At 48.4% G+C, this 27,119-nt stretch overlaps 1 protein-coding gene across 1 annotated transcript in view; it reads right to left on the bottom strand.

Annotated features, from left to right (window-relative positions):
- Positions 1–13,034: 13,034 nt before the first annotated feature.
- Positions 13,035–27,119, bottom strand: part of TP63 (tumor protein p63) — an 83,054-nt gene continuing 68,969 nt past the window's right edge. Inside the window, exons 9-12 of the mRNA XM_064457584.1 lie at positions 19,391–19,548; positions 18,251–18,395; positions 17,289–17,382; positions 13,035–16,043 (exon numbers count right to left, since the gene is read on the bottom strand). Of these exons, the coding sequence (XP_064313654.1) occupies positions 15,747–16,043; positions 17,289–17,382; positions 18,251–18,395; positions 19,391–19,548 (694 nt within the window). The 3' untranslated portion in view covers positions 13,035–15,746. The remainder of the gene's footprint in view (positions 16,044–17,288; positions 17,383–18,250; positions 18,396–19,390; positions 19,549–27,119) is intronic.

Raw genomic sequence — 27,119 nt, 5'->3', positions numbered from 1 at the left:
AGTTAATTTTAAGCAACTGAACGTCACTGATATTGCTGTGAAGTCTTAGGGCCATGTGCAAGTCAGTCTCCAGCAGCTCCACTAGATGATGACTAATCCCCATTGATTCCAAGCTGGGGCATGGTAAGCTTATAAAATATTGTGTATTTGGACCTTTTTAATGTCCCTTTTATTTCCCAGGAACTAGACTGACAGCCCAAGATACAGCAGCTTTGATGACCTTTGGAGTCCCAGCAATAATCCCTGCAAGCTGCCAGCCTGGCTGAAACCCCTTTTCTGCTGCCACTCCATCCCACCCTGCAGTCTTGCCATCTCCCCATCAATGCTGCTTGGTCTGTGCCCTGGTGATGGGCAATTTGGGTGGTATCATCCTCGCCAGCTGCTGTACATAAGGTTGGCCAGCCCTTGTGCAAGGGTCTTCCCACCTCGGAGGCAGCTGCTGCTGCTGGTTGTGGGTGGGAGAGGAGCCTGGACTGGTTTGTCAGCTTTGCATTACAGCTGCTGGCTGCCTGCAAGCTGCAGTGATTTCACCAGGGGAAAGATGTGAACAGAGGAAGAAGACAGTGTTTGCACTGAGCAGTGCTTAGCCCTCCTGGTTAAACCTGGGCAAAGCAAAGCTGAGCACTCACAGGCAGCCAAACATCTTCCCATGAAAACCTGTCATTAAAAAAAAAAAGTTGTTTCCTCCTTTCCACACCCTTGCCCAACCTGGGTGAAAAAAAAAAAACAAAATAGCTGGCTCTAATAGTGCTGGCAGTGAGATAAAAATGGGCTAGTCCTGCTTTGAGGAAGAACTATATTAAAAAAGGAAAGAAGCATGCATGTTTTTTCTTTCCGCAACTGCTGCTACACCCACACCCCACCAGAAGAGCCACCTTTTCCTGAGGGAAATGTTGCTGCTTGTCTGTGCTTTGGGGTATAACCATGCATGGGTGCCTTGACATTGTGCTCTTCCACAGGTGTGGATAGGCACTATATATGTGTGCTGCTTCTCCCACGAATGCATTTACACAGCGGGCACCCAAACCCAGTGCATAAGGTGCCTTGGTGCCAGCAACAGCACCATCACCCCAGAATCAACGGTGTGCAGCCATGCACGAGGCCAGATCCTGCACTGTGCATGTCCCCCCAGGCACAGCCCTGCCTTCACTTTGGGCTGTCATGGATGAGTGCAATAGATGCCACTGGGAACAGCAGGGGCCGCCAGCATCCTCCCAGCGCGCAGCGTAGCGTGCATGGGACACTTGTTTGTCCCCAGAGCACATACTGCACCAGCAAACTGCTGTCTCCACAGGTCTAGTGGATGCCACAGCCAGCCCAGAATTACTTTTATCTTGTTTTAAACACATGGTGAAAGCTGGCACTGAGTTTGTTTCCTTCTCATTTAGCAAAACTTTGTTATGCAAAAAAAAAAAAAAAAAAAAAAGAAAATCATAAATGTCAACAAGACCCAACCCCTGGCCACCATCCAACTCTGCCAAAAATAAGTCAAGCACATTACAAAAGCTTCATAAAGCAAAAAAAGGCAACTCAGATAGCTCCCTGGCCACCCTCACCTTGTTTCTGGAGCAAGGCAGAGAGCTGGTGAGCCGCAGGGGAGCAGGGTTCAGCCTTGGTCTGGCTGGGCGGCAGCGGGCAGCGTGCGAGGCCATGGCAGGAGAGCACGGCTGCAGGCAACCACAGTGCATGCTGTGGCAGGAGCAGGCATTGCGAGGGCCCTGTGGGCAAACAGAGCCAGGCTGGCGAGTGGACATGCTTGGCAAAGGAGCAAGTCAGCTAATGATCGTTTCCAGGGGTGGTTTGGATAACAAGAATGGCAGTTCAACTAGGTATTTCCTGAGGTTGAGCAGGGCAGGGCAGGGGGAATTAATATGAGCTCAGTTTAGCTTCTACCCCTCCTTTATTTGTAATGAGATTAACAGCAGAGATGGTAGCGGCACCATCAGTCTGCTGCCACGATGGGGTGAGCTGATAAGCAGCTCCTGTGCTGCCTCGCATGCAAGCCCAACGGCTCTGGCACATGGGGAAAAACATCGGAAAAAACACCCCTTTTAACACACATGGTTTTTTGCAATTACCTTAGGGTGGCTTTGCTCCCTATTTTGGGGGAAACATGATGCATTGGACTGGCCTGGCTGCTTCTAGCAGTACCAGCAGTGTGGCTGACCTCCCAGCACAGCCTGGCATCACCATTCCCTCCTTGCAGTGCTTCTGCACCTGACGCTGGCTGAAAGTGCTAAGCTAAAGGCTGGTGCCTGCTTTGCCAGTGAGAAATGAGGCCACCACTTGCCACCAATGTGCTTTGGGCAGCTCCAGTGCAAGAAATGAAACTGGTTGGTTTGACTGCAATGAGACACAAGCTGTAAAGAAGTGTGAATGCCCTGCAAGGCACCCCCCAGCTGCTCACAGTGCTTTAACTGGACGATAGCAAAGGTAGAGAAGAAACTCTCTTATGTTCCCCCTCACAGAGAGCAGAATGTGGACCCCCTGGCAAATTCTGGAAGGATGTGCATTGTGCCTGTGAAAGGCCTTCATGGCAAATCAAGAGCTACCTCTGAGTGTATGTAGCTCTAGCATGGGAGTTTTAGCTGGAAAACCACTGAAAAAAAAAAAAGCCCTGTATTTTAAAAGCCTCATATTAGCCACGGTAACCAGACATGCACAGGCCAAGTGTGACTGTCCAGGGCAGGGGCCCCAGGTGCTGTGGGGCATCTTGGTACCAGGCTCATCTCTGCAGGGCTCTCTGCAGCAGCTGGGCACAGCCGAGGTGATGTCCAAGCTGGACATCCCCTTCATCACATTGTTAGTCACTGGCCACATTGCCCCACGCCAGGATGCCCATGAAAACCATCTGTGGCGACATGCATTTCTGCATGAAGCCCTTCTCATGGAGCCCCATCAACCTGTACCTATGGCCCAGGGATGGCCAAGCACCATGAGGGGAGTTGCCTGGTCCTGGGGCAATTGCAGGGGGCTGGTCTCAACATTGCACAGGAAAAAAACAACCCACCAGCATCTTAAAACCAGTTTGATGCCCCCAGGCACCTAGGGGTTGTTTGTTCATCTCCTTTCATTTCGAAAACCTTGTGTGAGAGGCTCGGAGCTGGCATTCACTGCTCCAGTGCTGCCAGCTCCAAGATTGTTTTATTTGATTTGCTGGCCAAATTGGGTGGATGGGTGGAGACTGATTTTTCTCTTTTATTTTTGTTTTCAAAAAACCCTTCTGGCTCTGGGTGAGGCAGAAGGAGCTGAGTAGATTAATGTCTATCTTCTCTGTGACGCTTACCTGCCTACAGCAGGCTCCTCCGAGCACAGGAGCAGGGTGTGGGGCAACGGGCTCACTGGTTGGGTGGGGAAAGCCCTCAGCCACCTCACACAGCATATTTTTAAATATTCCTCCAGCTCAAACACACTGGAAACAGCTCTAGTGCAAGCCCATCCTTCCTTGCTCTACGCAATGCATCAAAGGAAAATGAAGCCTTTAATATGGGCAGCCTGTGACACTGGGAGAGGATGAGGTGGGTTATGAGCTCCTTGCCAGTCCAGGAATAATCGCTGAAAATCCTGGCCTCGTTGCCCAGCCTCATTTCACACAGCTGCAGGGAAGGGGTTTGTCACTGCAGGTCCCCAGGGAAAGCCCTGAGCTTTGTGCGGTTGACACCCTGCGGCGCTCTGAGCAAACACTTTCAGAATAACTGTCTCCCCACATTGAAACATAACTCCATCAGCAGCTCTTAGAGATGGGATGAAGTACAGCCAGACTTTCTCCCAAGCCTGTCTGTGTCCTGTGCTTCCCCAGGTGAGTCCCCCAGCCCTCACAGCACCTCTGCAAGCAAAGAAGCCCAGGAGGGTTTTTTCCCATCTCACTCATGGCTATGAAGAGAAGGGTGTTCACATGCATCTTCCAAAAGCTGAGCCACCAGCAAATGATGTGCTGCGCTCTCCTGCACCCAGCCAACTGCCAGGTCCACCGTGCCAGACACAAGCCCACAGTACTGCCATCAGGCTCTCCTGGCAGCTTGGGCTTGTCCACCCCTCTGGAGCCACTCGAGACACTGAGAGGAAAGTAAATGTACTTGCACCAAACCCAGGCGCTGCAGGAAGTGGGAAAGCCTGGCTGATGAGCACACACCCTGCCCCGCTCAGCTGGCACCACGCATGTTCCTCCTTGTTTGCTTGAACATCAGCACCAGGAGCTGCAGCACTGACCTGGCAGCCATGACCTGCACCCTGCCAGTACCCTGAAAGCAGCCTGACGGCAGGGTCTGCGCGACTGAGAGCTGCTGGCACACCTGCCTGCCCCTTGGCTGCTGGGACCGATCGTGGTGGCTGAAGCTGCTAGCATTACTGCTTGGGAGGAATCAGGCCAAATCTGCAAATAGTGTTTGCTCTGGGGGTGTGAAGAATCTATGGGGGTTCCCTGTGAGGTGGAAGATGCTACATGCTTTCTCCCCTTTCAGACTAATTATACTGAAACAAACGGTGAGATACCAGGAACATTACCAAGCCTGCAAGTCCTCCACCCAGTGGGATTAAGTGGGAGCTCTGGATGGCATGAATACAGATGCCAACAGCCGGCCTCCAGCTCCTCTTGCTCAACTGCTGGCGCCACGAGACAAAAGATAACAAACATCTTTCCAGCTCTTGTGATGGACCTAGCAGCAAAAGAAAATTTCGAGGTCAGAAGCTCCTGCTGGGTAGCCCATGCTCCAGGCTATGCAGAAGACACGCCATCCCTCAGCACCTCTTTGCCCCAGCAGTGAACACCATATAGCACCGGCACACAGGGGAGACCCAAGGCCTGCACACCCCAGGCACTGCCTTGGGTTATCCCCTGCTGCCTTCAAACTGCATATTACTTCCAGCACTTCCACTCTTTCCAAGGGATGATACAGCTGCTGATAATTTCTCCAAAATACCTTCTAGTTTTCAGGAAAACCCAAGAAGACTCTGCTTTCCACTCCCTCAGCAGCTCTACAGGTCATTAGTCACCATACTGCCAGGCCATGGTAGTCTGAAGGCAGCTCTGCTTTGCAGACACACTCGGTATAAACAGGGATAAATGCACCGGAGGGATCCTCCTGTTCTGCTCTGGGGGCGGGAAAAGGGCAGGGTGCTGCCTGGGAGCATCACCCAGACCTCCTCTCTCCCTGTTATGCCAAGCCACCCTGGTCAGCATTGTTCTCCTCTCATTTGCAACAGGGATGCTCACAATCAGCTAAAGCAGCATGACTGGGAAGAAAATCAGGCTTAGGAAATTTTCCCATATTAGTCTGTCTTGGACACCCTTTTCTGCAGCCTCACTGGGTTTGATTTGGCTGTCTCAACTTGCTGAAAGCCTTCTCAAAGGCATTCCATATGCCCTGGCCTAACCAGGCATGCAAGGGTTAAGCAGTGTGCTCCTTGGGCCCAGCATCACATCACTTCACTTCAAATGGAGCAGAAGGAAGGTTCTACTCTGTTCCTCTTGCAGATGTGAAAAAGAGTCAAGTGCTGCAGTTTGTGCTCCATGTATTCCCAGCCAGACTCTCTGGCTGGGCTTCCTCTCCCGTAAAATGCCACAGTAACTCTGTACTGCTTCCTGGCCATAGTGGCACTACTACGAAAACAACAGAGAAAAAAATTAAAAATCAAATATCAGTCAGCGCGCTCTGCTTCTGAGACCTCTCCAGACAGCAGCTGGTCACGGCCTGGGTGGGACACAGAGTGACTTCGCCTTCACGTCCTCACCTGCCCATCTTCAGCTGGCTGCTGGCACCCCTGGCAGGGCTTTCAGTCATGTCCAATTTCCTCACCTCTGAGACAAGGCTGAAATAATCCGAGACAGCTGCTGCCCATGGCCTGACAGTAATGTACTTGCCTTAATGGTTACTTGCTAATATTTTACCCTTGGGTGAAATGATAAGGTTCAGGGCCAGATGGAACACGTTCAGCCATCTCTTCTTCAGGGCAAGCTGAGTCACTGCTGTTACTGTTGTGCAAATCGAGTTTGTGTGTGGTTTTGGTGCATGTTTTTTACTGTGAGCCCTTAACCTTCAATGCACAGCACAATCCCACCTGCTGATAGCTCCTAAGCGCTACCTTCCTTCTTTCTGTTCAAGTCACTAATTAAGCAGCAATAAAGGCCAGAACATAAACTATAATAGAAGTAACTGTCTTGCTACCCGTATCACTTAAAGCTGGAAGAAAACTTTCCTATCCGGACAGCAAACAGTGGGGTCTCTGCCCTCCAGGTGTCACCCTCAGCGGCAGGCAGGCACAGCCATAGGCTGCCTCTCTAGTAAAAGGGAGCCTTGCTCAGGACTTTCAAAGCTCGTTGTGGGTCTGGGGCTCAGGCCAGAGCCTAAATGCCAGAAAGGAGGGGATTGGCTCACACACTCCGGTGAGCTGGATATTTGCTCACCGCACAGGGCTCTGCATCAGCTGTAGGAGGGCCAAATACTACCCTGGGGGAAGGCTGCTGGACTCTGCTCTGGGGCCAGGCTTCTTACACATAGGCATTGCAGCACCTCCTAGGCACCTTGCCTTGTGCTGGAGGTGACCCGTTACCTCTTGTTTCTGCGAAAAACACCTCCATGAAAACATGCATGTTCACCTTCAGGTTAGCAACTTTCTCCAGGTTCAGCATGGTCCGCTTGACCATGTCCTTGGAATAAGAAAACGCATTTATGTCGCATTTTGCCACGGCACAAGAATAATTTGATGCAATTGTGTAGCTACCCACACCTTTAATTAATCAAAGAGTTCTTCACACAGCACTGTGCAATATTTTGTTACCTAAGATCCCTGCCATAGACTACTAGGATCTGTTGTAACATTTCTTACCTAATTTCAGCACTGAGGGCTACGCAGCCAAGAAGATGGATCACATGTGGAGAAATCTTCAGCATTGCCTCCAGAGGCTATTTCCAAGGAATCAGCAGCTGAATTATTCAGAGGCTCACAGAGGGATTTGGGAAAACAAAACAAAACAAAAAAAAAACCCCGTCAGCAAACAAAAACAACCTCAGGAAGAAAATAGGAAAAAGTCAGCCAATTCCCTGTGGTGTCGTATAGGAAACTCAGGAAAAACTGCAGGAAATCAGCAGCTCTCCTAGAAAAGTAGGAAACACCTTACCAGAGTTCACTGCTCCAGGACAGAGCTGAAAAATCCCTTCCAAGGGACCACGGGGCCACCCTAACATCTTCCCCTTCAGACCTGCTCCTGCCCAGCTTCATGCTGCAGCTACTGGGGGGGGGGGGGGGGGGGGGGGGGGGGGGGGGGAAGGAAAGTGCAGGTAAAGACTGGAGATGGCCAATTAGAAGAGTGCTTGGAAATGCTCAGGCTGACTGCTGAATAACTGAAAAGACACACCTGACAAATGCTTGTCCACATCTGAGAGCCGAGCACTCAGTTCATACCTTTGTGTGCAAATGAACAGTTCGGGCACTCTTCCCTCTGGTGTCCCTGCAGGCCATGGCCAACCCAGCCAGGAAAGCCAGGCTGGGACCTGGAGACCAGAGTAGGGGTGAGCAATGGGGGCACCTGGGTGCTGAGCAGAAAGCCTGTGTACGCAAAGCCCAGAACCCACACCAGTGCTGCCCATGGCTGCCAGCTTGCCATACATCTCACCACCTCCCAGCTAAGGTGAGTGCATCTTCTCCAGCTCCTCAGCCCCTCCTTGGGACCTGCAACCTGTCTCCATGGCACAGCCCTGAACTGCAGCAGGTGCCTGCCCAGTGCTGGGGGCTGCTCTCATGTTTAGCCTCCCCTGGGAGAGGGCTGCATGTGGGCCAAATAAGTGGGGTGAGATTTTACAGCATGCACCACCAAACTGAGCCAGAGCCAGCTCACGGCCTTCGAGCCAAGAGCTCGCGGGGAGCCCCAAGGGACAGCCCCGCTCTGCCTGCAGCACCCTGCAGAGCCATGCAGGTGCACAGCAGGGTTGTGGGTGCTGCAGGCAGGTCGGCCCTGGCTGCGTGCCGGGCTCCCCACCCAGACTGGCTGAGCTGGCTGCTGTGGCAGCGTGGGAGCCCAGAGCCGGCCGCTGGTGCTCCAGCCAGGTGCTGCTGTGGGAGTTCCTGGCTGTGGTGTGTGCACCCTGCAAAATACCTGGTGGTATTTTCTCAGCTGGAAGAGATGCGTATCGCTCTAGCAGGGAGGACTTTTGCAGCCAAGACACTGTGTGTGTGCGTGGAGGGAAGGTGGAGTACCTCTCATGCCCTCAGGCAGGGCATGCATGGCACTGGGGGCCTGAGGTGCTGCTGCATGCTGGCCATGGCTGTGGGGTGTTGCAACACGGCAACCATGCAAGGCTGCTCGCTTCCAAAGCACCTCCAATCAGCTTCCTGGCATGGGTAGGCTCTGGCTCTGGAGATATCTCTGGGCAGAGGTTCACCAACTGAGGGCACAGTTTGAGGCTTTCTGCACCCAAGAGCTGCCTGGGGTGAGGGCAGTTGTCTCTCCTGTTTTGGCAGGTGATGGTCTTTGGTCTTCATCTTCTGAATGTCTCATTTCTGCTGGTGTTTGTTGGCATGGGCACAATGATGGGGATCCCCTGGGTGTACAGCAAAGGGCAGGAGAGGAGCAGCTTTCCCAAGAGGCAGCTACGGTAAAAGTTGCTCGAAGCACCAACAGGTCGCTTGCTTATTCCACTCATGAAAAATAAACAAACAAGAATTGTTGCTGCAGCTCTTGCATGTGGCATACAAGGGACTGTTGAGAAAGGCAGTTTTATAAAACTCATGCCCACACCGTGAGCACAGGAGGCGTTTGGGGGACGGGGGGGGGCGGCACACAGGCTCAGCAATTTGGGTTGCACCTGCCTGTGACGGGAAACACGGGACCACGACGGCGGCAGGAGGAGGGCTGGCACCAGGAGCCTTCGCATGCCCCGGCCAGCCACAGACGCCTGGAGCTGCAGCAGGTCCCTGCACCCCCACCTCGTGCTGCCGGCGGCACCGCAGCCCCCGGCGCTCGGCGCAGGGCCGGGCCGGGAGCGGGTCCCGCTAGAGGGCAGTGGCTGCCCGGGCAGCGCGGCCGCCGCCCGCCCGGCTCCGCCCGGCTCCGCACCACCGCTCCCCTCCTTATGGTTATACTTTTTTTCTTTTTTATGAAGACAGCATTACAAAGCCCCTTGACAGAGGAACCAAGGCGGGTGGGAGATGATATACTCGGAAGCGCCTTGGCTTCAGTGCAGGCAGATCTCCCGTTGTCTCATTTTTTTTCTCAAATGACAGTTTGGATTTTCCCTTCCCCTTCCCCTTCCCTTCCCTTCCCTTTCCCTTTCCCTTTCCCTTCCCCTTCCCCTTTCCTCTGCTAGACACTCATTTCAAGAGTGCTGCCAGTTAAAACAGAAGAGGAAAAGCACCATCTCTTCTCCAGGGCTGCCAGTTTATTTTGTTTCAGTTTTCCCCTTTTTCTTTTCAGACCCTGCACCAGTTTCTTTGCCACACACAGAGCCCTGCAGGCAGGTACTTGCTGTGCCATGAGAGTGCCTCTCGCAGTACAGCCACAAAACTTAGGAACTCATCAAAGCTGATTGCATGGACAGAGCCATCCTTCTTAATATTAACAAACAAGCTTAGTCTTCCCTTGGCCTTGATGCAGGCAATAATGAGACCACATCTTCCTGGGCATGATTCAGAGTGGGAAGCTAATATGCTCTGAATGGCTCCCCAAGGACTTTCTTGCCACTGATGATGCAGGGAGCCAAATCTTCCACCCTAGGCCGTTGGGCGAGACAATGTAAGCACCTCCCTTGCATGCTGTAACGGTTGGTATCAGCCCAGCTACCCGTGAGTAATTGCTGAGCATGCCAGAAGGCACCCACCTCCTGCTGGATCATGTATCCCCATCGTCCAGGGAAGTGGCACAGCCAAAAAAAAGCCACTGGCTGCTGTGCTCACATTATCACAGCATGCAAAGGGCACTGCACTGCAACAGCAGTGAGAAAATCAGCAGAATGGTCTATGGAGACCCTCACCAAACAATCTCAGAGAAAGCCAGTTGCTCATGGGCCTGTGTCTGATACTGCTGTGGGAGCAGAGCGAGGTGTGGTACTGCTGTGACTGCAGCCACCAAAGCAGAAACATGGTGGGCACAAGGAACATCCTCAGGTGTGGTTAGGACCCTCAGCCTTTGGCTTCAGTGCTGAAGGCACACAATCACTACAGTCCCTGGAGATGCCCCTCAGTGCTTGCTTGTGCCCTGAGACTGCAGCTACAGCCCCCACATCTCACCCCAAATCCTGCATCTCCTGCCCACCCCCTCCATCACAGCCTTTCCTTTACTCACCAGTGGTCCCAGGCATCTGGCTCACTTCATGAAGGCAGAGCTGATGTTTCCTAAGAACAAAACATGTGACAGTGTAGGAGTGTTTACAAGTAAGTTTAAACATTTTAACAAAACCAGCTGATACCCTCCCTCCAGCCCAAAAAGGACTCAGACCATCTTGAGCCAAGGAAGCAAACAGCCACACTCACACAGCAGCAGGGCATGGCTGCAATGGGTGGCCCTGCAACATCCACAGACAGATGGAGAGGGCTGAGGTGGGGCTCCGACTCCTCACTGAATGAAAGGCACCTACTGATAGAAATACACACACAAAAAAAACCAAAACCACCTGTTTCCAGGTGAAACGGGTTGATGTTAAGGCCTTATGCTAAAGGATTGGCATATACAGTTGGGAGGGGATAGGCATATAAGGAAAAGGGACCAGTTCATGGGACCCAGATCAGGAGAGCACAGCTGTAGCAAAGGGCTACTGCCATCTACCTCTGAGTAAAATTTTGGCTCCTTAATCTTAGGCAAGCAAGCTAGGAGAAAGCTGCAGCCAGTCCTTGCCAACAGGGCATGAAGTTTAGCTTCCTTCCAGTTTATTCAGCCTTCATGGCCAGCGTATGAAATAAACAATAAGACTCCAGAACTCCAGCCTTTACCCTCTGCAATATGCTCAGGAAGATGACTCACTGCTGTTATGGGTCACAGAGAGCCAAAACATCTCAGGACCCAGAAACCATCAGCTTGAGCCTGGCAGCCAGGCAAGGCTGCTTGGCAAACCTGCCTGGTGAAGGCTCAGCATCAGCACAGCCCGTGCCCAGGTGGCTACACTCCACACCAGGGTAGCAGCTGTGCACTGCTGCCCCACAAGGAAGAGTATGTAGGGAACCTTTCAGGGCTAAAGCACTGGCCTCGTATAGCTCCTCTCACTAACCTTCACACAGCAGTTTGTATGGGCTACACGTTTCATAGCTCAGCAAATCAGAAGGCCAAACAGCCCAAGCTTCCACTTGGTGCTAGGGCTGGGCTGCCCACACAGTTTTCCCACTGAGTAACAACTTGCAAAGAGGCAGAGAGGGAGGTCAGGGCCAGCAGTCTTCCCACTAGAGTGCAGGCAGCCACTTTGCTGTCAGGGAGGCAGGGGCTTCTGCTAAGCCACACAGGACAGGAAGAACATGATGAGCGAGACACCCTTCACAGGCTCCACTCGGGCATTTGCCAAGTTTTGTTGTGTCCGGATAAGTTTCATTCCAGGGGACTGCTAGCTTCAGCACGCTTAGGAAACAGCATAGAAGGGTATGCACGTCTTCAGAGGTCCACCCAGCCTTGCAAAACACAGCTGGAAGCCTGTGATGGATTCCTGCCCTGAAAACTTCATGCCTGCATATGAAGCATCCCAATATTCAAAGACAAAATTCCAATGGGTACGGGTGGAGTGCAAAAGGGAGAGCACCAGCTTGGGATTCCTCAGCACAGAAACCCTTGCTGTAACACAAGCAATGCAGAAGTCCCTACTCCAGCAGTGGATCACAGCAGTCAGCAATTGCAACCATCAGCAAACATATTTCAAACCAACCTGCTTAACAGAAACTGAAATCTTATTTTACCTGATCCAATTTTTGCCTCTAGAGGCAAGGAATCCATCAGCTGAAACAGCAAGTTTGTAGTAGCACTTCTCTCTTTTGAGGGCAACATACTAATTTTTAACACCACATTCAAGCAATCCCTGTCAGAGTGCAACCAGGGGACTGGTGCCTCTGGATATTGATATCCAGAGAACTGCTTTTCTAATCCTTTTTGCAAAAGGGAAAAGAAACAGCGACCAGACCAAAGAAATCAGGTAGGCCTTCCCTACCCTAATGGTAAATATGAAACTAATTCCCAAGGGAAACAAGGGACTTTTCTTCTTTTGAGATCTTTGTGGGGTGGTTTTTTTTTGCCTCTTTCCATTCCCAAGCATCCTCCCTCAACCATAACCCAGGAAAACTGTAAGAGACAGACAGACAGACATGGGGCCCCACACAGAAACCAGTCATGAAGCTGGGCTCTTAATGCTGTAGTCTGTGGACAGACTGAAGCCACCAGCTGATGAAAGCCACTCCAATCACTTTTAGGACAGCCATCCCATTGGCTCTGAGCTGCTCTTCTTTCAAATCCTTGGAAGAGGAATTGGAATAAAAAGGAATAGGAAAAGGCTTTGGTAGGAGACAGGATGCATAGGGTGCTGCACAAAGACTTTGGTGTGAGCTGAATAAGGAGGACAAACCTCCCCAGGCTCCAGGGTGGGTGGTGATGGCAGCTGTGCAAGGCTATTTCACAAGTGTGGAGATAGGAAAGGGCAGCACTAACCCTGCCTGCTTAAAGTGCCACATTCCCTCCCCCCTGACAGGGCACACAGCAGTCACAGCCCCGTCATGTTCAAGTAGGACATTGAACGTAGGCAGGTCCTGGTGCCCTGCTCAGAAACAGGATAAGGACACCTGATGAAAGGGCAAAAGAGAGCCATGCAAACAATGCAAAAGCCAGAAGACTTCACAGTTCAACAAGAGAGTTATGGGGCTGACCCATTTGATCTGCCAGAAAGGCAGCACATGGGTGTGTGATGGCACCTTACAATATACTCTTGTACCATGGATTTTATGTGGATTAGAAAACTGCACACAGGCAAAGGCAACACTGAGCCCTGGCTGCTCAGAAGAGGAAGCAGCAGTCTGCTCATTTCCAAGGTGGCACACAGGCAAGAAAAGAAGCTCCTTGGGAATTCAGTGTCATTTTCAGTCTGGCTTTTATTTTCATTGACTTCAACAACAAGGTGTTCCAAAACACACAGAGGTCTTGGTCCAGGCAACACTGTCATTGCTACAAGCATTGGCAGATTCTCAGCTCAATTAACCCACACGCTTTGATGTATCAAAACAAAACAAAAAATAAATCACAGCTCTACAGGGGAGGGTAAAAGCTACAGCAGTTCAAACTCACTTGAAGATTCCAGTTATACAGAAGTGGGCTCCATAGTGGTATACAGTAGAAAGAAGGTTTTCACAGCATATATTTTAATCATTAGTGATGCAGCAGAAAAGCTCCATCTCACTGCTGAGTTGAAAAGCAGATACTGAAATTCTTGCACCCAGACTCTGGGCACAGCATTAGTTGCAGTAACCTTTATAGTCAGAAGCTTCCTAGTTCCTAAAATGACAGTATTTTTGCATCAATATTTGTACAATACTGAAGCAGCTCAGAAGGATTACACAATGGAGATGCAACATCTTGGAGGCGAGAAGGGCACAACCTAATTCACCTCCAAGAATTTGTAGAGTACCTGCACTAACACTTTCCCCGCACTAACACTGCCCCTCTGAATTAATCCTTGCATCAAGTCAAGAGCAGGATGACTTGCTTCTTTTGTAGCATATAGGGAGGAAAAAAAAAAACATAATAAGTTTTCACACTGAGCACGTTAAATACCTTGAAATCTAGGACGCTGCTCTTTGAAGTGTTACAAAATAAAATGATAAAACAGGCTTTCAGTACCTGCCCCCCAACTGCAAAGTAATATGAATCTCAGTATGAAAAATACAAATATATTTGTTCCGTGACGCATCATTTGTTACAAGGCATACTGTAAGCGCTCTGCATAAAAATAATAATTAAAAAACAGAAAAACAAACAATATTTCATTGTGGTTCTGTCAGACCCGGTAGCCCAAGAAGAAATAAAAATTGGCATGTTATGCTGTAGGAAACAAAAATTACACATATAAAAAAAATTCTATATACACACACTTTACAGGGTAACCATCTTGCATTACTATTTAGAGCTATCCAAAATAGGCTTCCACAGTTACCAAAAGGCAGTCTTTGAATATAACATAGACCTTGCACAACAGACAGATGGAGGAAGATGCTAACAATAATCAGACTTAAATGAAATATGTGGCACACAGCAGGGACCAGAAACAGCCACTGCATTGAAACGAGATTATCTGGTTGTAGCAAGGTAGGATGACAAGTCATTTAAGCGGCATTTTTCATCTTTCCCTAACAAAAGTCAGGCTTACTCTTAAAAAGAGCAAGCCAACTTGAAAGCAGCTGCGCTGAGCCAAGCTCCTCAATTTTTGTTCTGTATATGTTACAGTCTCACTACCTTGGCCAATATAAATGTGAAAACATGTACTCTGTTCAGTTACTTGTCCACAGGATCGCTGGCAGTCAGAGGAAATGCCTCAGAGCACAGCCACTGTAGAACCAATAAAGAAAAAACACCAGAAAAATCAGTTTCTCATGTAAACATGACATTTTGCAGTATTAACACTCATATCACTAGGAGCTGGACCTTGTTCCAAGGCAGTTGGAAATGTCTTTCTTTTTTCACTCTCCACTTCTAGTTGCTCATCACTTAGTCTACAGTCAGTATAGCAACAAACCACAACAGGCTCCAGCCTATTACAGATATGTCTAAAGACGGTTCTACTTTACTTGGCAGGAAACCAATCTAGCATGGTCTAAATAAAAGATTGTCTGTGTTTAGGATAGCTGAAGGCCTACAAATCAGTGTGCAGCTCTCAGCTGGTCCTCTGTTCAACTGGAGGGTAGGCAGGCAAGTCCTTATTCTAAACTAACAAGGCTGCATATGTGGCAAAGCCTAATTCTCTATCTTAAACGTCAGTAGTAGTACAGAATGGCTAAAGGTTGGGTGGGGGACAGAAGTCAGTGACCGATGGATGTATTTGCATTTATATCCTGAAACAAGGAAACCAGAACATACACATGAATGTAAATTCAAACAAGAAGAGACAGCAGGTTTGACTTTTCCCAGAGAAGGTGAGGGAAAAGGAAAAATTGGGTTTCAGGTGGCCATAAGCACTGGCCTGCCCAGCAAAGTGCATGTGCTGTCTCCACTGGAGAATATTACACATGAACAGAACACTCAGCTCCGTGGGAAGAGGCTGTTTAAGTGCGACGTTCAGCAGACTGATTCCCATTTATTTTTTGGATGAACTGCCAGTTCAGGGTTTAGTGGCTTTGGGTTTTTTGCATTTGGTTTTGGGGTTGAGGTTTGGGATTTTTTGGCTTTTTAAAAATTTATTTTAACCTTCCTGCTTTTCAAAGCAGGATCGCTGGATGGGAGAAGACAAGTTTGCAGGTCAGGATGCCCACAAGGTGTGTGAGGATTCAAAGGTCAAGAAAAGAAGCCCTCTCCCCAAAGGAAAACATGAAACAAGAACAACACCTTCTCAAGAAGGTCAACGGCTTTCAAGGAAATACCACCCGCCTTCCCCCTTTGCTCAGCTCTTCCCCTTGTAAGAGCTGGGGCAGAGGTCACAGTCCAGGAGTGCGACCTAGACAGCATCAAGAACATAACTAGCATGAGTGAGCAAGAAGACTCCCTCCGCCCTTCGTCCAGGGTGCAGTACCAAGCAGAAGGAAGACAAATGAACGGCTGAGCAGTTTGTGGCCGAGGCGGGGTGGAGCAGGGTCCGCAGAGCTCACTCCCCTTCCTCCTTGATGCGTTGCTGTTTGTTGCGCCGGGCATCCATGTCAAAGTTGAAGTCATTCCACTCATCTCGGGGTGGGAAGGAAATGGTCTGCCGGAGCGTGAAGCGGACTGCGTCAATGACCCGCTCCCCCCGGGTTTCGCTGGAGCCCACACTGACGGTGGAGGCGCCACTGGGGGTGCGCAGGAGGTGGGGAGGGGAGGAGAAGTCATGGAGCTGCCGGTGGTCCAGGATGCCCTTCCAGATGGCATGGCGGAACTGCTCTGGGATCTTGAGGCTCACCAGATCCTGCAAGGCAAGGTGGAGGGCTTAACAGGGCAATCCCTGGGCAAGCTGGCTCCGGGAGCAGAAGCAGCCTCTGGGCCACCCTGCAGATGCCTATTAACTAAAGCAGCTGCTAAAATCTAGGTATCCATGATGCACTGTAGAAGACAAACCATTAATCCTGAAGGTGGTGGTTCACTTCTGAACAAGCATGCATAGCCACGAGGCCACAAGGACTAATGACACAAGGTCTGTTTTGAAGTTACACAAAACACACATTCATGCATAAGATAAGGTGACCTAAAGCTACATGGACTGCAAAGTCTCCAAGACAACCTCAGGGAGACCTGCTGGTTGTCTATGGTGGGGGATGTTGGGCTGCAGAAGCTTAACTGCTTTGAAAGCTTCCATATTTATTTGAAAGCCTGCAAAGGATTTTAGAATCCAAGTCTGAGCTCCAGTATTTGAAGCTCTGGGCCTGACTCTATAGGAACTGCCTTAATTACTTGAACATAACCACAATTTAAGAACAGACATGTAACCTTAGAACACTTGGACTTTTGAGGCCCTACCATCTCTGTACCTGAGGGTAGCATTACCTAAACTCTGGGATATGTGATATCAGCTTCTGAAAAAATTAGCAACCAGCTTTGGTTAATTTGGGTCAGCTTTTCTAATTAGAGCAGCAGCAGAAGGAAGGCAGCCCACGCTAGGAAGCAAAAGCGCCACAGCCTTGCAAAGTCTTGGGACAAAAAAAAAAAGGGACAGCCAGCTCTGAGGAGAGCAATGGCACAGGAAAGGAAGCAGCAACCGCAAAGCAAAGCCATGCAAGAGAAAAAAAACACAGCTGAGCTGAGATGCCAGCAGCAAGGGAAGATCATTAAGGTAAGGCCAGAAAACAGAAGCAGGAAAGGAAAAATGCAGACCACTTCTGGACAGCCTACTTGTCTGCAGGCAAGTGAGGTGTTTCAGAGCAGTGTAAACTGAAACCAAGCCTTGCAGAATTAACAGGCATGTGGGCTGGGGCCACTTTGGGGGCTAAAGTGCACAGTAGTGGGGAGGGGGAGACACTCTTTCTCTGTGCCAGGCAAGGCAGTTACAATACTGGCCCTGAGTCCAGCCTCTCTTCACCTCACAACATCTATGTGTGCAACAGCCTTAAATCAAACTAATGATATAAAAATAAAAATATACTGAGTCTGGATTTCTGACCCATTCCTACAGCAGGGCCAAGAGTGCAAACAAAGGAAATGGTGAGGAGTTACTTACATCCATGGAGTAATGCTCAATCTGATAGATGGTGGTCAGCCCTTGGGTCGTGAAATAATCCACACAGGATGAGCAGCCCAACCTCGCTAAGAAGCTGCAGAGGAGGAAGGAAGGAAGGAGAGAGAAAAAAGGATCACCCTGGCTGCAACAGCCCAAACCACAGAAAAACCAAACACTCAGCCAACCTGCAGCAACAGGAAACAAAGCTTTCACCCTTGGCTTGACCTTCTCCAAGACATCCCAGGCCAGCAAGCCACATCACTGCCACATCCAACAAATGAGGGAGTCCTTCAGTTTGGCTCCTAGCAGACAGCCCTCGTGGCATCACCTTGCCTTAGTCAAGAACTGGTGCTACACAGCCTGGATCTTGGGGCAGGAAGGCTCACCTGGACTCTCCTGCTGGGTCACTTCACCCAGAAGGTGGCTGAGACCGTGGCAGCCTGCTGCATGGATACAGGGCTTCAGCAAGGCAGTGGGCCCAGGGCTCAGACACATCATGCACACAGGGTACCTCAAATCAGCACATTCTTCCCTAAGCATAAAGGATTCCTCCTTTATGGGTAGCATCTTTCAAGTTGTTCAACCTCACGGAGGGCTGAGGGGCATCTGACCCTAGCCATGGCTTGTCAAGTGGCCAAACGGAAAAAAAAGAAAAAAAAGAAAAAGGAAAAAAGAAATGTTTGCAAGACTGCTTGGTGCCCTCAGCTCCACCAGTCCAACAGATGCTGTATCCCTCAGCTTTCTTGCAGTCTTAACATCCCTGTTTCTCTCAGCTGCTCAGAGGTGAGGGTTTGAGGCTTTGTGCCCCGACGTTGCCAGCCCCAGGACTGCCAAGATCCACTGGGATCCACTGCTCCAGGAGAACGGGGTGAGGGACCCAGTAGGACCCTTCAGGCTCCCAACATGAGGCCTCTGCTCCCTGTGGGTGGGAAATGTGTGCCAGGCAGCCTGCTCCTGCTCACCTGACGATGCTGCAGTCTGTGGGGTACGGAGGAGGGGGGGTGCAGTGGGACGTTGAAGGCATGGAGAGGGGAGGAGGCAGCGCCTGAGTGGGGCTGAGGCCATTCATGTCGCCGGTCATGGCCATGTGGGTGCCCATCATGGGAACTGGAGGAGAGAAGAAGGAGGAGCACATTGTTACCCAGGCATCTCCAGACCCCTGCTTCACCCCCAGCACGGCACCAAGGGACAGCACCTTCAGCCGAAGCAGCCTTAAATCCCCTGCAAATTCCCATACAGAGCAAGCTCACAGGAAATTTCAGGCAGAACCACAACAACCGCACAAGGACCAGGTGACAGACAGTCCTTCAGGAGCTCTCCCCTTGCCAGAGCAACTGTCAGCAGTGCTGCCGCCGCGTTACCCTCCTTACAAACAGGCTCAGTAGAAACCTAAGCAAGCCACAGGCATCTCAGCTTTCCCTCCTGCAGGAGGGGCACGGGACAGAGCCAGTGGAGTAACCCAATACGGAAGCCAAACAGCTTTGTTTTCAGAGACACTGAGAGCACCCAAAGGGAATCAGGAACAGGTGTGGGCAAGAGCCCAGTGCTTTTGAAATAAAAAATAAAAAAAACAACAAAAACAAAACGAAAATAAACAACAAAACCCCCCAAAATAAAAAAAATAATAAACCCTCAGCCCTCAGAACCATGTCTGGCATCCTAGATTTACAGTGCTGCTGGGCACTCCTCAGAAGCCAGGAGGAAGCAGGTTACAGAGCTGTGAGATGCAGGTATTTCCTTTGAAACTAAGAAGTGTCTTAACTGAAGCGAGAGGGAAAAGTTTGCCAATGTTTGTATCGTCTCTTCTGGGAAAGGAAGAAACAAAAAGTCTCGAAAGACAGATGACAGTACAGCCAGCCAGATCTGCAGTAAGAAGTGGCTCCGTTCACCCCTGTGAGGCTCAGAGCAGGATGCTGAAGCTTGGAGAAAGCTGCTGGCACAGCAGCAAGCAATATTTGGCTCTGCAGGTTCCCAGTCCTGCTACCATGAATGACTCCAGGCTCCCCAGACAAACACTAGCCACTTGGAGATGCCAAGACACCTTCCCTAGATTAGTGGGAAGCACACACAGAGCAGGAGAAGAAGGAGCAAGGGTTTCTTACTGTTGGTTCCCATGCCGTCAGGGATGGTGGTTGGGGTCAGGGCATTGCGCTGCTGGGGGTTAATTAGCTGGCTGACTGAGGGCAGCTTGTTCATGCTGTTCATTTTGCTGAGCGGTGGAGAGTTGGAGCCATAGGATGACTGCGACTGCATGGAGGTCCTGCAAACCAAGGAGATGTTAGGACAGGGATCACAACAGTTGGTTGTTAAGAGCACACATCCAAGGTGCCATATTTTTTGTTTGTGGCAGCAGTGAGCTACTGCTGGTGAAATCACTGACTTCACATTGTAGATAAAGATCACTGGAGAGAGAGTCTACAGGAAATAAGAAGTTTCCCAGATATTCTGCGCATTTAAAAAACAAATGGTGAAATACTGACAAAGGGAAGCCTCACTTTCAGTTCAAATTTTTTATTTAAGGAAAAGTTTCTATGTAAGTGTTTCAGTTGAAAAGAACATATGCAAAACCAGCAAACAGCTGCCAAAACTTGAAAATAGTATTTTTTTAAGTTAAGCTCTTCTTGTGGTCAAAGGCTTTTTTTTTTTATTATTTTAAGAACAAGAGCTGAGGAAGCTAATCTCAAACCATCCTAACTACCCTTAAAGCCTCACTGCAGAAACAATTTTCAGACTGGGTCACACTTATTGCCTTGTTCCTCCAAAATTCTTTTTCATTTGTATAATCAGGTTGTTATCAGGTGTATATGTAACAGCCAGAGGCTCTTTGCTCAAGACAGACTCCAAACACCTTAGGGACCACTACTGAGATGGTCAGAGCCACGTGGGACACCAACATGCAGCTTCTGCTGGCGTTAAGGAGACCTCAGTATCCAAACCCTGCAGGCTGCTTGCAAAGAATATCAGCTTCTTATTACCACTCAACAACAGCACTAACCTCCCTCAAGTCCAGACAGCCCCAAACGCCATCCAGCATATCAACAAACCACACTAGAGAAGCTTGCTGGGAAAGCTCCCCTTCCCCAGCACCAAAGGTCCCAGCTACAACCTGCCTCATAAATAATCCAGAGCACGAAGACCAGACCACTTCTGAATGGCAGCCCAGTTCCCAAATCAAGTTACAGTTGCTGCATCTCATCTGGAGTGGGGTCTTACTTGTGATATGCAGAAAATGATCATTAAAGCAGGCTCAACAGTGCAATTGGCAGAGCATTGCCATACCACAAGAGCAGGTTTTTCTTTCTCCAACACCAGGGACATTTGCAAGACTGGGCAAACGTGCTGGGGAAGCAGCCACGTTTCCCAAACACAACATACCCTTGCAAGCCGTCGCCCAAGAGAGCAGAGGTCACCTGGCTCACTGCAGAGCTGGGCACTCGTTCAGCCATATCATGGTGACCCTGTGGTGAATATGCAAGGACACATTCCCATCTTATTTCCCATTGGGAAACTTGTTTGCCTGGGTATAGCTGGTTACACCAATTCCTGGGAACTGGCTTTCCTTCTATGCAAAAGGAATAGTTATTACTTCAAATAAGCGAAGTGTAAAGGAAAGAAAAGGCTTATTCCTAGATAATTTATTAAAACCTTCATTACTCAAGGTCAGGTTTCATACATTTACATTGTCTGCAGCTTCCTGCACTTTTAAGACTTGCAGTGTTGGGTGGAGAAAACATCTATGCTAACAGGCTAGAGTATCTAAGGCCCTGAAGAAACGTTACCTAATTACACAATTACAGCAGGTACAGAAGGGTGTGAACTGTCCTTTGGCAGTGAAGATGCAGGACAAGATCCAGCAAACTTCATAGACTCAAGGAAATGGAAAGCACAAGAAGCTTCACAAATTAATATTAATGATGGCAGCAACTCCCAAGGGGAAGTGAAACCGAGCCATGAAGTTCAGACCCAACTTTTTCAGAGTGAAAGGAATGATTCAGATCTGAGGTTTCAATTCACCAATTATAAAAGTTGAGGCCAGCCATGAAATTCAAGTCAGGTTGACACCACCCTAAACCTAAGAGGCTTCAGGATTTAGGACCAAAATGAATATTTCTACTTTATAGCTTCAGGCACCTATCCTAACTGAGTTTCAGCTGAAATGAATGCAGCCTTGAGTAGTCTCTTAAAGAAAAATCTGCATGATATGCAAAACTGAGGAGGTCACCACATACACTGTGAAATTCCAAATCAAATCAACAAAGATTTCCCAAAAAATATTTAGTTGCATTGTTTAAGCTTGGGACAGATTTTTTTGAGAGCTTATTACTAGGAACTTTTGTTTGTGGGTTTTGTGTTTTTGGGTTTTTTTTGTTGTTGTTTTTTTTTTAAGAATGACTGTTGCTATGAAACAAGATTCTCCAAGGGGATCAGTAGTGGGCCTAACTTTGCCCTTTCCACCACCAAGAGTGATCTCTCAAAAATCTAGTTAGGAGACTACAAAATACTTTAGGGATATAAGAAAAACAAAACCAAGGAAACACAAGTCACCCAAAGCACCCTACACTATATAAAACAAATTAATACTTTAACATATAGCTTAAAGACTCTATTCTTATCTCATCCATACTCATAAGAATCAAGATTAGGACAATCAAGCCCAAGTGAACAAAACAGGAAACAAAAGCATTCTTCTTTGTACCCATACTTGTTTCAGCTAAACTCTTCCATCATGTGAGCAGACATGTAAAAGGTCTAGAGAAATCCATCTAGCCAAAGAAAAGTCCCAAGATAAACCAAGATGCAAAATTTTATTGAAAATTCATGTCACACATCAGTATAGCAACAGCCTCAGAAATACAAGAAAATGTTTTTGGTTTTAAACACACGGACTACACGGTGTTTGAGGATTCATTTAAAATATATTGCCTTTTTCTCCATTGTTTTTAAACAGGTATTATAAGAATGTCATGCACAGTGATTTTCATTAAAATGATACGTACTATGTCTCAAGAAAGATTAGAAGTAGGAGCATTAACATTTCTTTGATATCAATGCCAGTGAAATGCATTTTAATATCAAGGTATAAGGACTTCAATTAAGAGACTATTATACTTCTTGGAACAGTCTGATACGAAAGGCACTGAGTCACATTCTGCAACTGATTTTTCTCTCTTCAAGAGGCTATGTAATTATTTAGCCAATAACACTTGTAGTTATGCAAGCTCATATGAAGGCAATTGCCTCTCATGCTTCAAGGCATATACTGATCGCCTCAAAAGGTCAGGAAGGAACTTCCTTCCCCCACATATGAAGCACAGTTGAGTTCACAGGTTACCTGTATAATTCTGTGCTTTCCCAGCTCACTGGATATCAGCCCTTCATCAGAGGTAGGAAACTGCTTCGATAGACTAGTTACCTGATTCAGTAGACAAGTCCTAGAGTCCTCATTCACATTAGATGAGCACACCACCATGTAAGCAGCCTTGATGCAAATGATATCAAAGGTTCATTAAGTGCAAGAATAGGGCAGCTCAGGCTCAGAGAATTTAAGATTTGACCTGAGCCCCTGTGCCTACAGTTTGCTATCCCTGAAGACCTAGAGCTAGTCATAATGCAGAGAGACCCAAGTGGAATCAAAGCTGTCCAGTTCTGGGACTGGCTTTCCTTACAGTAGTCACAGCAAGTGCAGCAAGGAATACCTCCCAAGTTCACACATGGTCAAAATGACCATTGGCAACACTTTTTCTAGTAAGGTTGCCCACTGCGATGCATAACACTGGGATGTCTCTGATGTAGTCTAGTAATGGCACACGAGTGACACAGATGATGCTCAGTTGCACTCTTCCACTTCGAAGGCCTGTGAAGCAGGACGTTAAAAAGCGGAGAGATGCCCATGCTCGCCATATCTCAAACAACTGCTATTCTAAACCAAGCAATAGTGCACCTTTTCAACCACACAAGTGGTTTGTAGGCTTGGTAGCTAAATGGGAGCGGGGAAAGGAGGAGGCCTCATGGTCACTAGACAGTCAGTGACTACAGCACAGGGACAAGGGTAGCAATAATGACTCCCCTTAGATTTCAAGTATGTAAATTTCCCAAGGAAGGCAGTGGATAGTCTGCTCTCCTTGGGAAGGGAGCTATAATACAGGGAGTGGATATACATCAACTAGTTGACATAGACTGATATGACCTGACTGACCGATAAGGCCCAATTAGTCCACTTGGTTATTCCATGAAAGGAAAAGCCTTACTTTTCTGAAGCCCCAGAGGTGACAAAGAAGAAATCAAAAGACAGCTGGGAAAAAGTTTCTTCTTTTATCTGCAGAGGACAGACTACAAAGCAATTTCAATTGCTTCCAGCTCCAGGTTACCTGATTTAAGAAAAAAAAAAATGCACCTTCTAAGATAACCATCTAGTAGCTGGAGAGCAAATCAAGTCACCATTAAGACCAGTTTCACAATCATCAACCTCTTAGAGGTAAGGAAGACAAATTGGAAAGCCTTTCCAGAGGACAGTAAGCTCCAAATAATTTACAATTTTGTTTGGTGGAAGTCCTGGGTGCTCTATTGCCCATCATGGTACAAGAGACTTCCTAGAGGTCAGACCAGATTATGAGCTGGAATCTCCAAGTGTGGGCTGTGGTTGCCTTGTACCTTCTGGTGGGCTGTCTCCTCAAACTTGCTGGTGGACAGGCCCTAGAGCAGAGGGCCTGCTACCTAGAGAGAGCCTCTAGATACAGTGTTCCTGTTGCAGTATTTCTGTATTGCCATCCACAAGACAACCAAGATCCAGGAATAAATTTTCATTGGAAAAACAGACTGACAGTGCCAAGCATAATCCTGCATCTGGACTGCACTTGCATTTCAGATTCCCACCTCTCACAGGGAAAGGAATAGTATTGCCTTTCTTCTCCCAAATAAAAAGGCACAGAGCAATAGTTATCTGCTTTGTGATCTTGAAGTACTTCCTTGAGCTTCCAGGCAAAGTAAAGAGGCACTTGATTTGGTTTGCTTTACACAAGGAGTGATGGTAGAGCTGTAACTGTATGAAAGTCACTGATAGTATTTAATTAGTTATTATTTATACTTAATCACAATTTCTGAGGCTGTTGTCCACCAGCCCTCTCCCACACTGCTATGGTACAACAGGTCTTGCTAAGACAATGAAGGAGATATCCAGAGATGGGATATGGCTCTCAAAGGAGAGTATGAATCATCACCTGCTCAGATCATAGCTCTGTTGCCTGGAAGAGATGATGTGATGTTCAGAGATAAGAGTCTTCTCCAACTGCATCAGGCTTTTTTCCTTGGTGGGTGGCCAGAAGGCTTGCTTTGCATTTGGGAGGCACCTTCTCTTCAAGCTGTGCCTAACCACAGGTGTGTCAGCTGGGTACACATCTGCCCCAAATAAATCCAGCATGGACTGCACTGCAGGCACACAGGTCCCCAATCAGTATTGATCCAGCCCTCTGTGTTTCTCAAATGCTGCTAATCACTCACATTTGCAACTGAACTCTGCTCCTCAACCACCACTGGTCTGGCAGACACCAGCCTACAGTGAGCACTGTTCCCGGAGTACCTTCAGTACCTTCTTCACACTTCTGTTTCCTGCAGCCACCAACATCAGAGGTTTTATCAGGTGAGATGCCATGGCCTGAGAGTGTGTGTTGAAAGGCACTTCTCTACCAGCATCAGGGGCTGTTCTTCATGTAAGGATGTTTGAACACATCTCTGTGGGGAAAGCCACAGCAGGCATCATGCCCACCCTCAGCCAGTTCCTCCCTCATCACCAGCATCCACACCTAGTGTCATGCTCAGCAATACCAGGTTATTTTCGCGGCGTGTTACTCGCCTGCTGATCATTCCTCCTTTGTGCTGGTCTGGGCTTGGCACTTCGAGATGAAGTTTCCAAAGGGTTCAAATCCACCTTGTCAAGCCCCATAAAAAACAGCCTTCAGAGGTAGTTTGATAGAAGCAGTGTGAGGATTTACAAGTCCTTGCTGAGAAACAGTCTCCTGCACAGGAATTGCTAAGCCAGGATGCACTTCATAGACACAATAAGGAAAAGGCACTGGTTGCAGAATTATGGACGAGGTGGGCATGGCCTGAGGCCACTTGGCTGGGTCAGCTGCAAAATATGCTGACGCTGCTTTCCCTTGGTCTGTGAGGTTTGTAACAATGGGGTAAAACATAGTAGGGTTGGTGATTACTCTAAAGCGACATCTAATAACAACTGAACCTCTGCAAAGAAAAGGGCAAGCTCTGACCCCCTTTCACAGGTAGGGCAATGAGCAGTTTTGGACACTGCCCTTTACACCCTCAGCTGCAAATGGACAGGGACACTGGGCACATGTGGATGTCATTACACAGAAACACTCCAACCTCACATTTACCTTGTGCAGCTCATCCCACCACTTGGATCAAGCCCACAGAGTCAGGAGGGACCTTTCTAAGTTCAGCAAAGTTGGATTAATGCCAACAGTGTTGGTGCAAAGTCAAAGTCACCCACGTTTCCCTACAATTTTGACATCTTTTAGATCAGACCCTTTATGATTAGAAATAAGGGGAAACAATTCATGACACCAAACTAGCAGGCATTTCTACAGGAAAAAAAATTGATTTCTTACCAGTGCCAATTCGTATAGTTACCCCACTCTGTCCAGCAGTACAAATACTACGTCTACTTGCACTATTACTGCATGACCAGCATTAAAACAGGCCAAATTGACTATCACAGACTGTTTAAACACATCTAACTCTTTTCCATCCCCCCAAGTCCATGAACACATTTTTAATTTAAACAAGAGGCATTTTAAAATTGAGACCTGCTCAGAGAAACCCTGCCGAGTTTCACAAATACAGAAGTAACAGGAAAGAATATCAACAGGTTACAAAACCAGGAAGAAAACATTACACCAAGACAGACAACACTGTGGTTCCTGACCTCCCAATGCTATAGGCTACAGCTAAGAGGTCTGTAGAAGTGTCTGCTGTTTTTGCAAAGTTTGAGTCCCTTCAGGAGATTACTCTCACTATTTACTCTGTTGCTATCAGGCTGTGTATTTGCCCCACTGTTCCTAGTCCCACCAGGTCAGTTTATGGATATACTGATGGGTTTGGGGGGCTGGAATGTTTTAGGATGGCATCAGTCTGTTTGGGAGGGTCTCTCCTTGAGTCCATGAGTTCACTCCTGAAGCAGGCCGAAAGGAGACTGTAGAGAAGGAATCAGAGAAAAGAAAAAGATGAATGTACAGGACCCTTCACCAGTCACCATGAAAGAAACAGTCACTTTCCACCTTCATGATCACAGTATGGGTTTTGAAGGAGGGGGAAAGCAGATGTCTTAGCAGCTACAGTGAGGATATGCATCAGGGAGATTTAGAAAGATGGAAAGCCCCAGGTATAAGCGAGTGCTTGGCAATAAAGAAAAACAACTAGTTGATAGGGAAAACCAGTCTGCGTCCCAGTCTCATGGGTGCAAACGTTGCTCTGATGCTGTTCCCAACAACAAATACAAAGGGAAAAGAACACTCAGCCAAGGGGCGGGGGGGGGTGGGTGGGGTGGCGGGGAGAGAAAAGCAGTTTCCATTGAGCCCACTTCAAACTCCAGTTACTTAAAAACCAGAAGCTGGTTCTAGGGAGAGAGGATGGTGCCTACTGTGAAAGGGCCATATTGATTACATCTCAAAGCTGGGTGACACTCTGTACTAAAGCTGAGGGGTCCTTGGGGCCACCAGCTGATGTGGAAGGCATTGCACTCTGGGAGACAGCAAAGCAAGCACAGCACATCCTCATACACCTAAACCCCCACTTTTTATTGCTTACTTTCATCTT

The sequence above is a fragment of the Phalacrocorax carbo genome, chromosome 7, assembly GCF_963921805.1.
Source record: "Phalacrocorax carbo chromosome 7, bPhaCar2.1, whole genome shotgun sequence".
Taxonomy (NCBI): domain Eukaryota; kingdom Metazoa; phylum Chordata; class Aves; order Suliformes; family Phalacrocoracidae; genus Phalacrocorax; species Phalacrocorax carbo.
The sequence above is the reverse complement of the archived record's forward strand: the minus strand, read 5'-3'. Positions and strand labels throughout refer to the sequence as shown.